This window comes from Perna viridis, chromosome 1, assembly GCF_037379345.1.
Source record: "Perna viridis isolate PV_CMFRI_1.1 ecotype Kerala chromosome 1, ASM3737934v1, whole genome shotgun sequence".
Taxonomy (NCBI): domain Eukaryota; kingdom Metazoa; phylum Mollusca; class Bivalvia; order Mytilida; family Mytilidae; genus Perna; species Perna viridis.
Genome location: NC_142445.1, coordinates 39,140,105 through 39,153,674, shown reverse-complemented (window position 1 = coordinate 39,153,674; position 13,570 = coordinate 39,140,105). Strand labels below are relative to the sequence as shown.

Genomic DNA, 13,570 nt, shown 5'->3' with positions numbered 1-13,570 from the left:
GGTAGTGTATGACTAACAGAATATGACATGGATTTTTCCAGATAACATTCAATAACATTTCTCATTCCATATAGACAATGGGGCAAGCTTTTGGGCAGGCTTTATATGGGGTCTAGGGTCTGTAATGGATGCAATATGGAATGAAAATTGCTGGAAGTGGAAGTTCCACGACTTAGTTTTTTTATTTATTATTTTTTTATATATCAGAGAAACAAACATATCAAGTGTTTAGTGTTTTGAAATTTTAGCAAGGGTACAGAAAAAAATCTTTTCTGTAGCTTTCAGACTGTAGCTAACAACCAAAGACCAATAAAAAGAAGACAAAGTGTAGTGAAGTATATCACTTCATGGTTTGATCTTGCCAATTAAGATACACATGCCACATGAAAAGTTTTAGGCAAAAACACAGACCATTTTTATCCTAGCAAAGGTGGGGCTGGACTTGAAGTCGGATAAGAAAATTTTGTTGGATCCATAAGAAAAGGAAAAAGACGAAGCTGCAATTAACAGTATTTATTATATCATGGCTGCCACTACCGACAGATCTAAACATTGTGCAGTATAATTTCCCTATGTGTGTGCTTATCACATTAGATGAGCTTTCAATCCTAGAGTACAGTCTAGTATTTGTATACAACAGCAAACATATAAGGAGAAACTGGTACAAAACAGGGAAACAGTTGAGAGATTCAAACTGGTACAATAATTCCAGGTTTGAAAGGTATCAGTTTACTGGTTCTAGCTGCTACACAAATGTACTGACACACTGAATAAACATCATTTCAACAAGAATATGATTATTAACATGTCCTGTATTTAGGGTAACCAGTTTAACAAAAAAACCTTAAAGCATAACAGAAAAAAATAAAAATAATCAACAGAAAAAATACAACTGATTGCACAAGATTCAAAGACAATTGCTAACCACCAGTAATATCTTGGATGAGGATTGCACATAAGTATACTGGTTAGCATACACCACTTTTTATGCCAATGAAAACACTTATGTCTAATTTTCTTTTTAGTCATTAACATAAAAAAATGTAAATTTATTTGACAATGGAGTAAAAATTACTGACCTGTATAGAAAATGAAGCCTATTATAACTGAGACAGCTTATTTCAATCATATACAATTACCTGCTGTCAAAAATACTTACACAATGAAACCTGTCAAACTGAAACCCTTTATAACTTCAGAATCTATTCCAATACAGCAGCTGTTTGATTTGCAGAGGTCCAAAATGCATTGAAACTGTTATAAAGGGTCCACAGAAAATGACAGGTTTAAACAGTTTTTTCATTATTTTCACAAGTTTCGCTGTATATGCTAAATAAAAAAAAGCTCTCATAAAGCCAAGAAGATCAATACATCATTACAGTACTAATTGCACAAGTAAATAAGGAAGAGTATATAGATTTACCCTTATAATTCAACGTAACAAAATGGTAGATGAAGATTGCAGGATAGTGAAAATAAAAACATAAGTGGATTTCATTTTTTTGAGATGCGTGGTTAAACATGTTAAAAGATTATGTTTAATGTAAACCTTTTTTTCAATAAGTTAAATTATAAATATTACACAAATTCTACCATCATTCTTTAAGCATAAAAAATACTGATGTTCTGAAGAAAAAAGTACACATTATCTTTCCTACATTGCCAAACTGCTTTATTGTTGGATATTGTAACATGTAAATATTTGACAAAAATGTTAAGCAGTTCAAATCAAGCCACAACCAACATTGAAATAATGTTTGCAAGAGGAATGCTTATAATAAAAAAAATTCACTTCAAAACATAATAAAAATTGTAAACAAGATATAATATACTATAGTAGAACACATGCCACAACCATATTGTAGATAACGAGATTAACCAAATATAGTACAGATACAAACAATAGTGTAAATAACATTAGGACTATTCTATTACAATGAATGAGGGAGGGTAGGTAGGGTCTATTTATAATACTAAAGGGACATAATCTATAAACTATGTTTAATAACATTTGGTTTTTGAGAAAAAAATGACCCAATGCCTTGCTAACCTTTCCTTTCTACCTTCTAACACCCATGTCAACAGAATAGCCCTTAGAATTCAATTGAATAAACTATGAAACAACTATATAAATCATCAGTTCAACAAATATAGTATTCAGAGAAAAAAAAATATAGAAAAATAGTCACAAAGAAAAACAAAACATTAATAATAAATAATCAACAAACTGGATTTCAGGAATGCAATGCTGGATTTCAATTAATTTCATAATATGCCATAAAAAATGCCTAGTCTCATTTTGGTCCAATCACTTTCAAGTCAATCAATTTAGTCTGGAATGTCAAAGAAAATTGAAATGTCTGTTGTATAAAAAAGTTGTGTAAATTAATATTATAGACACATTCAGGGAATGAAGTTGTCATCTACTTAATTTTTACATAGTGGATGCAATTATTTATTCATGTGTGCATTCAATGCAATACAAATTAAGTTGTTTTTAAGAAAGTGATTGCATTTTAAGGATAATTACACAGAATCAGCAAGCAACAATATGAAAATTTTTTTTACAAATTTTATGTTGCATTTTACTCTTAAGCTTAAAGCTACTCTTAACAATGAGTTGTCAATTGCAAAGATTCTTTAGGGCACAGAAGGCAATTTCTACAGATGTAAAAAATTGAAGTTAATTTCATCAGCAAATAAAATTTACAATTCTAATGGTTATAAATTTTCAGTATTAACTGTGTCATTGTAACGCCTGTTGTTAGTAAATTTAAGGGAAGCTTACTTTCATGCCCTTTTCTACCTTCCCAATAATTCAAAACTAGGAGTGTATGTAAATATTCCTTTTACAGTAATATGAAGTATAATGTATGAAAAAGACGGTTCTTGTCTATACAGATTGAAAAACAATTTTCTCACTAAGTTGATTTTTTTTTTTTGAGAAAAAGAAATCTCAACTCATATAAATTCAAAATTTCATAACAACAATATAACAATCTACAGCTTCTATAAACAATCAACTCAACAAGTGATCCTCCAAAATTTGAATAACATGGATTACAATGTTGATTTTATCCAACATCTCACAGTGAAGTGTTCGTTTCTAACACTGACATCTAGGTAAAAGCTGAGTATATGATGTTACAAGGGTGTTTTAAGATCAATATGACTTCATATATTCTGCAGTTTTCTGGACTAATGAGTAATGATTAACATGATTGTTTTGGCAATTAATGAGCCCTTTTTACCATCTATGCATAAATGGAATATACATTTTGAATGATTAATAAACTCAGTCAGATTTCGTAAGATAGAGACTTATCTCAAAATAGATCTACTTTCTATTTTCAGAGTTAAAATGCGACAGATCAATCTCAGGTTGCTTCAATATTTTTTTGTCAAGGTTGGACTACAAACAGAAAATGAAAACTGCTTCCATTATTAATGAGTCTATCTCTCTCTATATATATCTATCAATATGCAATGGAATATTAATGTCATTTTATCTGCATCTGAAATGACTGTTGTACAATATGGTTTAACTTCAGAATAACACCAAGTCATATTTACATCTGATGCTTCAAGTACGATGAATTATTCATACAATATCTGTTAAAGGGTTATCAAACGCTTAATGTATATATGTTCCTCCTACATTAGGAACACCATAACTTGGTCGACTAACTAACATAAAGCACATATCATATTGTTACTGCGTTTCATATTAACATCAGTACATTTGTTCTTGGATGGATCACATCAACCTGACAGCATCCAATAAATGGAAGTTTATTACACATTTATCAGCATTATATTTTGGTAGCAGAACATTTTTTTTCTGATGATGTCTTTTTCATCAAACTTGAAAGTATATACATTTAAGAATAAGTAGACATCTATAAGAATACATAGAAAAAGAAATACACAAGGACACATTACATTCATAATATAAATACATATCTACAATGTCTCTACAGATAAACGGCAAACTGCCGACCGTACAACAACTCAGCCATTTTGATTGCAGTACCACCTGCTACATTCATTAAAGTCAAATTTACTATTGTTTACAACCTAGGTAAATGATAAATATATACTCTCATGGAAATGCAATGAAAATGGCTTTTCAAGGACGACACCTTTCCATTCCTTTTCCCACTGTTTCTATATTTTTTAATTTCAACAACATGAAAAGTCATGAAAGTTTTCCAAATTATTTTCTCCTTTAAGTCCATAAGTCCTTGGACAATTACAACATAAAGTCAAGTATGGAAAAGACTCAAAATAAGGAAATGGAAACGTTAACAATCATTAATATAAATAAGTCATGGAATACATGTATTCTTATGATACACTATTAGAACATTGTTATAAAGTTTTTCTCAGCATTTTGATATCCACACAAACTACCATTTAAAAAAAAAAACCGTTTCAACCTCCTTGTAGATAATTGTCCTATAGCTAATTTCTTTGTCATTGTCTCAGCACTGGCAACCACTGTTCTGGGGGTTGGGGTTTTCTGTTAGGCGTGTTCCCTTGGCTTGGCTGTTGACGAGAGAAGGATCTGAATCCAGGCTTTCTGACATCTTGTCACAAATGATATCCACCAATCTTTCGAAGACTGCTTTTACATTTATGTTCTCTTTGGCTGATGTTTCAAAAAATTCTAAGCCTAAAAATAAAACATAAACTTTTCATTATGATTTGAAACTTAAAACAGCTTTTAGCCTTCTCTTATTAACAAGAGTTTACTTCCAAAGTATTCCAAGCAACACATCTGCCGTCTATCTACATATAAACAGTAATATATATGAATTGTTCTAATACGACTAGTCAACAAAACACAACTACAGTGAATTCTGTCTAAACTGAACCCCTCTTGGACTGTATAATTTGTTTGGTTTAGACAGGTGTTTAGTTTACACAAGTTCAATATACCCTTAAACAGTGGTTTTATTAAGTGCCAGTCGATATAAAAATCAGACACCGACTATGGTAAGGTGATTCATGGTGTAGAAAAACCCACCAAACAAATGCTTTTTTGGTCGATGAATGCTTTATTTTTATGTGACATTTGTCTTTCCTGTATTTAAATCTGTACTTTTGAGAAAACTACACTTTAACCTCCCACTAAAATCAACCAAATTTTAACCACATAAAGATCAATAACTCATGCAAAGTGCTAATTTCATTTACAATCTATGTAAATTTTATCTGAAAAGTGCAACAACTAAATGAAAACTTAGACTGGTTATGTGAATTCTAACTATTCCTGAACAAAAAATCTAACTGAATTCGGTGGGTTTTTGACATGCATGAATCACGTCCTGTCTGATTTTTATGAAGGCTGCAACTTAGGACTTCAAAAAGTGTCTGGTTTAGACAGGTCTTTGGTTTATTCAAGATCTGATGTAAACAGGTTTCACTGTAAATAACATTTTTATTTTCATTCTTGTACTTTGTCACACAAAAATGTCACAATACTTTGCAAACTAAAAATAGATGTGATTTGATGATGTCCCTGATGGTTTGATAATACTAAAATAAATGACTATATAGTATCGCTGGGGAAAAAATGGACATAATTTCAACAAATTGAATAATAGAAAGGGTAATCAACTTAACAAAAAATATGAACACACTTGCCAAGAATGCAAGAATATTTAAGGAGGTAGACCTAGGGTAAGGGACACAACTCTTGAAAATCATTGGAGCGTTTGTATTCAGCATTTTACATCAATCTCATGTAAGCATCAAATTTACTTGGACTAATTTCATTCTGTTTCAAATGAAAGCTTGATAGGCTTTGTTGAAATTGAATATGATACAAATTTATCACTGATTTCAAGAGTAATGTCCCTTACCCTAGGTCTACCTCCTTAACTCGTGTGAAGAAAAAGTTCTTCCTACTCGTTAAATATTTCAATTCTTCAGCACTCCTAAGGCTTGAATATATTATTTTTTTTTAATCCTTGAAACTAATTAATCCTAAAAACATCTGATATTTTTGCTAGCAAAATGTGGTAAGATCAAATGCCTACTAAAAATAAGTCCATAAATAGTGTGATATGAAAAACAGATATATTATAAAAAATCTATTTTGAAATGTAGTTCATTGTCCTGACTTTTTTATGATTTTCTTGCAGGCAAAGTTTTCATTACAGTATCGCAGGTGCAAGACAAGAAAATAATGAACAAATTCAATTGATGTATATTTTTTGTACATTTATTTATCAAATTAATTTTTCAGCAAATACGAATCCTTTATAATCTTCTATGTAGCATATGTTTTCAAGTCAACTAAATTTGTAACAAATGGAGCTTGCTGCATCCATTGAAATAGTGAAAATGAATATATTTATCTGAAGTGACACACAGCATTTTTACATTGTGTAAATCCCTAGCAATAAGGAATGTACTATATGTACCTGCATTTAAATTAATAATAATCCCATACCTTGCTAGATTCAAATGGCACAGATATAGTCCGTCTAGTGAGAATGAGGTTTGGTCAACATAATTGTTTGATTTGGACTCCAGCAGTTGAACAATCCTTCATTTATTTATTATGTATATGGTAATAAGATCAAAGTTCAGAAAACTTTCCACAATGTTTCCAAAACAAATTATCAATTCATCTGATGTTCATTGCAAATATGATATTTTAACCCCAGGGTTAATATTTCGCACGGGTCAAAATATCACATCACACTGGTGGTTCACATTAGAAGAAGTCAATAAGGAAAATATGAACAGAAAACAATGAAAAAAGCTTTGCAGCTTGATATGACTGCAAAGGTGAAACCCTGAATAGTTGGAGCAAGTATAGACACATCATTCATCAGCATCTTGTTATTTGTAGTACAATTTACAACACAAGTTATTATAGTATACAGATATCAAGATATTGCTTCTTTCTGACCACTTTTTGGCCCGTTATTCTTAAAGGATTCAAGTCATAACACCCAAAATCAAACACAGCCTTCTTTTGGTACACTTGTACTCAGATTAGAAAAATGCTTAGCTTGTTTCTGGCCCCTCTTTGGCCCTAAAGGTCATAATCATAACCCCTAAATAAATCCTAGCAATCCACTGATGATATGGCATCATGTGATAGAGATCTTTACACTTATACTCAAGTCACTTATACGCCTGGACACTAAATTGTCTATGGATGCCAGACAACAAGGATAACATTCACTATGTCAACGGTATGATACCATAGACTACCACGAATTATTTGCTGTCATGTACAAAAAAAGCTGCATCCATAATTATACACAAGCATATTAATAGATTAACACTGAGCCAACCAGGACTGAAGCAATCAAGTACACTTTATATAGCTAAGCAAGTTACATATAATTCCTACGCTTAATCTTCCATCTTAGTCATAGAAAAACATGAAATATAAATGAGACACACACACACACACACATTTGGACAGACATGGTACTAACTTTTAAATAGAGACTTGGATCAGACGATAATACAGTGAATCAATTAATCATTTCAAAACCTTTTTCACATAATGGGGAATCCTTATGATGCTTTCCTTCCATCTTAATTTGCAGATCTCCAAGTCTTTTATCATCACACAATTTAAAAACTACTGAATAATTTAGCTGTAGAAGGCTACAATGATGATAACGATGATGAAAATTTTATATCATTAACTGATTACATTTTTTTTCTTTGATCAAACAAGATTTGACTGAAATTTCCTTAAGAGATATTAAGTAATATCTTACTGCTTTGAAACAGAGCAAATTATATTAAAGACAAGCAGTCAAAGTGCCTCTCTTCAAAACTGTCATTAATGAAACTTCAGGGGCAAGTAGGAAAGGAAAATTCTGCTTCCTCAAGCACAAATTAATTTGAAAAGGCAGCAGTGATAAAAATAGACCTTATCAAAGATCTCCCTCAGGGAGAATGCAATAAAAAGACTTATTTCCAATCAATTGTCAAGGATTGTAAGAGAATGGAATTGCTGTATATCATGCAAACTTAATGAGCATTCTTTCTGAGGCAGAAAATGTTTTTACACCAAGTACAATCTAGGGGAAAAATACAGCTAAGGATAAAACAACACCATTTACATTAAATGTATTCGATGTACTAACAAATACAACATGTGCAATCTGTCTCAAAAACTATTTCTGCTATTAGCCTGAACCTTCACTTTAAATGATTTAACTTACTTTTTTTCCAAGTTCTACTACTTGAAGCCTTCATAAATGTTTACTAATCTCAAATGTAGGACTAATGGCAAAGACCACAAGCATTATAGTGTATCAAATGATTCATGTAACATGGACAACGCAGACTGCAAGTGTATCAATTAATTCGTGTAACACAGACAGTGCAAACTTACAAATACAGTCAATTGTCTAAATGCCTTGTTTAGTTAAAATGTAGTTGGGGTAGGGTGAAGAGGTGTTCTAGGAAGAAGGACTCTTTAGTTTTTACTTTGCTTGGCAGTTCTTTGATCTATTTAAGGAGCTCACAATTCAAGGGAAGGAAATTTAGAGAAGGGGCCATTTTCAAGATTTTTCAAAGATACTTACAATCTGAATGGGTCATTTGTTAAGAAACCATATAGTTTTCTTTTAGAAGGGGCAATTTCCAACCAGAAAGGGCAAATGGGCCACGGCCCCTTGCCTTCCCAACCCCTGAGCTTCAATCTTTTTATATTTCAACTTACATAATTTTACATAAAATACTATTAGTGCATTAGTACATAGACACTGAAAAAATAATGCACAAATAACATGCATACTTTTTAACCTTTGGAACAGTTCATGTAGGAAAACCTCCCTCATTGACACTGTCTCATATACATGAGCAAATTTTGATGTGTGTATTCAATTTTTAAGTATTTTTCACAGAGAATATAGTAATTTTAACAAAAAACCTCAACCAAGCTCACATGGGATTCTCCAACCTCTAATGTGGGGGAGTTAACATGTATGAACATCTTTGTCTATCAAATATACAGGTTAAAATTACCAATGTCACTTAAACCAACAAGAAAATATTGTAATATACAAGTGTATGTATGTTATCTGCATAAGAATTGATACAGGAATATGTCAGCATGCATGACAGGATATTCAGATTTTTTTTTACAAAACGATTACAGCGTAACAAGCGAAAACTTTATATTCTGTCAATGAGGTGATATTTTCCAGTATCAAGTACGTTCACATTCAGATGACATGTTTACCATCCTTTAAATACTGTAAAAATAGTAACTCTTAGATCCCTAGGCGGACAATTAGTTTGAATTTTAAGCAGGAGATATCATGATGCAATTGACATTGCGCCATATTTAGGGCTGTAGTTTAATTACCAGTAAGGTTTAATTAAATTATGAAATAATTTCATGGATGGAATATTGCAAGTGATGATGCAATTTTAACTTGCACAATTTTTAGACAGATCTTGCATCATTTCTGTTAAGATCTGCATCATTTCCGTTAAAATTCAATAATGCAAGTTTTAATTTCATAGTGCAATTTGAAGTCCATCACATTTTTCACAATCATACAAACTGAATTTACACCACTTCTGATATGAAATTTTACAAGAGACAATGATTGTAAACTGAACCTGAAACTTTAGATGGAAGATATAAACCAGGAATGGTTCTTAGTCTAGACATTAGAAACCCTATAGACTTAATACAGACAAGAGGGAAATAAGGAGAACCAAATATTCCAACAGTTATCAAAAAGAACATAATCCAGGGATAATGAATAGACAAAAAAAAATAGACACATGAAAAGAAAATGAAATAACCAAAATAACACAAGCATAGAAACAAAATTTGAAGACCAACCAGAGGTCCACTAAACACTGGGACCATGGACTAGATGCACTGGTAGGGTCAATATCCTCTGCCATTCCAGAAACACCTGCCAAGTTGATCAGAGTATTGACACGATTCTCACTTCTTTTATGTTTTTAATTTTCAACAAATTGTGAGCTTTAAAATTTAAAAGCACATAAAAAATTGGGCTTGAAAGCTCAATTAGTTTTACTCCGTTTTCTCTAACTGTTAATTATCAGTATACCTTGCACTTTAAATAACTTATAAAATGACATATGAATGAAGAATGAACACTTCTAGTTATAAGTATACATCCAAGAAACCAATTTTTTTCAAACCTACATTTTTCTATCATATTAAATATAAGGAATTCCTTATATTACCTTTATACATAGAGTAAAAACTAAAAACGTGTACCCAAACAGTATCCAAAAGAGTGCATTAAAAAAAAACAAAAAAAAAAAACAAAATAGTCAATAAAATTTTTCTCACCAAAGCTTACTAGTAGTTCCAGGAAAAGTTATGCAGGTACCAAAATAAACAACATTAAGTAGGAAATGGGAAGGAAAAAATAATTTTAAAAAGTGACAAACTTCCTAAAAGTGCATTTGAAATTTCGAAATTGACAAAACCAAAAGAGCTAAAGCTAATATAGTGAAGGTGACGACATCAATTTGTACCTAGCTGGTCAGCCAATTGTTTTCCTCTCTCCGTAGAAACAACTCTTTCATCTTCCAGGTCACATTTATTCCCAACTAATACAACCTGGGCATTATCCCAAGAATACGTCTTGATTTGAGTGCACCTGTAAGGAACATGTACATGTAGAAAATTGCAAACAAACAAAAATATTCAATAACTTAACAGCCTTGACTTCCTGAAAATGTTGTCCTTAGCTTTGATGCTTGTAGTTTGCAGCAAGCCACAAAGTATTAGACTATAATTGCAGGAAATCAGAGTTTATTCCCTAAAGTTTGATATCACTCAACGGACATTACCTGCAACATGTATAGATACACAGCTGTAATTGAAAAAGCAGTTAATGACTAGCCAAGCATGCACATCAGCTACTACATGTATAAATAAGTTAATATGTGTTAGTGTTAATTTGTTTGGTACAACAATCATGCAAATGTAAGGATACAAGCATGCTAAGATACAAAAGCAGTGTTCTAGGAGTTTTGAAAATTATAGTTTTTCACTGGAAAACTCTGAGTGAAGATTAACTTTCTGACAATTATGGTCTGCTTTCCAAATTGCAGTGTATGGGGTTAAAGGGGGACATGTGCCATTTATCAAATTTCAGCTGAAAATGCCCAAAGAAAATCAGAAATTTTTACTAAGACTTATAAAGAATGGCCCATTGAAATTTTCAAAACCATTCAACATGGCCAATTCCCAAATTGTGAATACCAATCACTGAAATTGAACAAATCTTTTTTAGAAATTCATACCAGAAATTCTCAAAACCAAAATAGTGCACTTGCCCTAGATGGATAGAAAGTAGAATTCTAGAACACTGTTAAATAGGTATGATACCAGTTATATCCCTGAAAAACATGCTAATGTACAGCACTGTAGTTGTAATTTTTTCCAAATATAGTGCTGCATTTTACTTTAAGGAAGAAATCATTGACATTAGTCTTATTAAAGGAAAACGCTAATGGCATGAGAGCAGCTTTTCTTATATAAAAGTAAAGTATAATTTTATTTATCAGAATGACGGAAAGCTGGAGCAGATGTATGTCTGGTTATAGCTAAAGATCCAAAATTAATGATCCTGGGTTCCGAGTGATTTTTTTTAGAACTTGGGTCAAGTTAGTTGCTAAAGAGCCAAAATTAATGATCCTGGGTTCAAAGTGACTTTTTTAAAACTTGGGTCAAGTTAGTTGCTAAAGAGCCAAAATTAATGATCCTGGGTTCCAAGTGATTTTTTTTTAAACTTGGGTCAAGTTAGTTTGTATGTATTTCTTTTTTTCCCCTTGTATTATATTTGGTTACATACTTGCTAATTCTAAACCTTGCCAATTGCTGGAGTTTCAGAATCTGAAAACAAATCTTTATCAAATCAATATTAAATCAGAACCAAGACAGAGTGGTATGGATCCTGTCTAGCGGAATTTCAAACTCCTATCTTATTTCAAGAAAGCAATGGTAAGTAAAGACCCACACCATACTTTCCTCCAATACAAAATTTGTCACAAGTGGATAATTCTTAATCAACATAACCTAAAGATGTTTAAACAGGAGGGAACCAGTTAGCTTTACTCCTGGGTACGCAAAGATACACATGTTTTTCTTTCATTCTTCTTTTTTCCCCATTAACATTAACCAATAATAGAAATAAGAATCCAATTCATCCGCAAAATAAAAACCAATTTACTAATTACTTTTAAGGAGATCAATATTCAAATCAAAAGAATATTCAAGTCAATTTATTTACGTCAATGCATTCGTTTCTAGATGAAAGTTTTCCGATAGAGTTACAAGCTAACTCACAGCTATATCAATAGTCCTTTTAGAAAACTCTATTTAGCTATTAGATCAAACAGAATTTTTCTATTAGAATCCTTTTTATCTATCTCAAATTTCTATTGCAACATAATAAAATTGAAAGAGAAAAACGCATGAAAGACTTTGTGACAGATATTTTCTGGTTAAAGGCTTATTTTCATGTTCATTTCCTCTTCTTACTATTTTTCATAATAAAAAATCTGATCATTTCAGTGATGTTTTTTTTTATTAGCTTAAACCTGTATAAATTAAAAACCAAGCGCAAGTTTTAGCAATCAAATATTTAGACTGCACAAAACTGTGTTGACTTAAATATAGAAAGTATTGTAATTTATTTAAACCACATTTTATTCAACATTAAGCAAAAATGATTAGGCAACAGACAAAGCCAATGTAAGCCCTCTCTGTGACGCTATCATTGGTGCAAAAATATGACAGAATTGTAGTCAGTTATAGCAGTAAACAAAACTTATATTTTAGAATTTTTTACTTATTGAACTGAAGTTTTTATTTTATAAAAAGCAATAATTATGCTTTTTGTTTACAAAACATTGTCAATGTCAATGATTTCTTCCTTAAGGATAAAGGAAATTTTATCTCCATCTTCATTTTTGTGTGACAGGTCTTGAAAATGGCAAAAATAGAACTGTTGCAAAAAAATCATGATTTATAGCTTACAGTATTTGAAAGAAATAATGAAAACTTCCAGAATTCAATTAGAAAATACCTCCTCAGAACTGGAATAAATGTAGAATACAGAGCTAGTACATCATCTCTGGATATAAAAAATCGTCACACAGCTCCATTATTGTAAAATTCATTTCATTTTAAACACTCAAAGAACTGTCGTTCTTTAAAAAGTGAATTTTGTGTTTATTATGTAATAACAGCTGAACATTTTTTTTTATTTTCTAGAGAGAAGAAAAACGGAACAGCAGTTAATTTGATCAAGAACATTCATTTTTAAATTGAAAAGGAATTCAAGCAAATCTAAGTACAGCTTTCTTTAAATTCCAGGCAAGTCATGATGTAAAAGTTATTAATGGTAAAGGAACTACTTGTCTGATTTGCAAAATTATGTTTCAAATCAATGCATGTGACTGATATTGGCAATTGCTTTTCCAGTTTTTTTTTTTTTACTGAATATATGTTCAAGTACAAAACTTCACTTCACATGAAGTGGGAAATCAGTCACATGCACATGCACTGGTTTTATACTTA

General features: G+C 31.3%; 1 protein-coding gene across 6 annotated transcripts in view; it reads right to left on the bottom strand.

Moving 5' to 3' along the window:
• Nucleotides 1-498: 498 nt before the first annotated feature.
• Nucleotides 499-13,570, bottom strand: part of LOC148628699 (ras-related protein Rab-3) — a 42,694-nt gene continuing 29,622 nt past the window's right edge. For 4 of the 6 annotated variants that reach the window (XM_088592697.1, XM_088592672.1, XM_088592689.1 and 1 more), the window contains exons 4-5: nucleotides 10,516-10,640; nucleotides 499-4,675 (exon numbers count right to left, since the gene is read on the bottom strand). In XM_088592697.1, coding sequence (XP_088448823.1) covers nucleotides 4,485-4,675; nucleotides 10,516-10,640 — 316 coding nt within the window. In that variant the 3' untranslated portion in view covers nucleotides 499-4,484. The remainder of the gene's footprint in view (nucleotides 4,676-10,515; nucleotides 10,641-13,570) is intronic. The other 2 variants (XM_088592714.1, XM_088592681.1) reach the window with 1 other exon arrangement.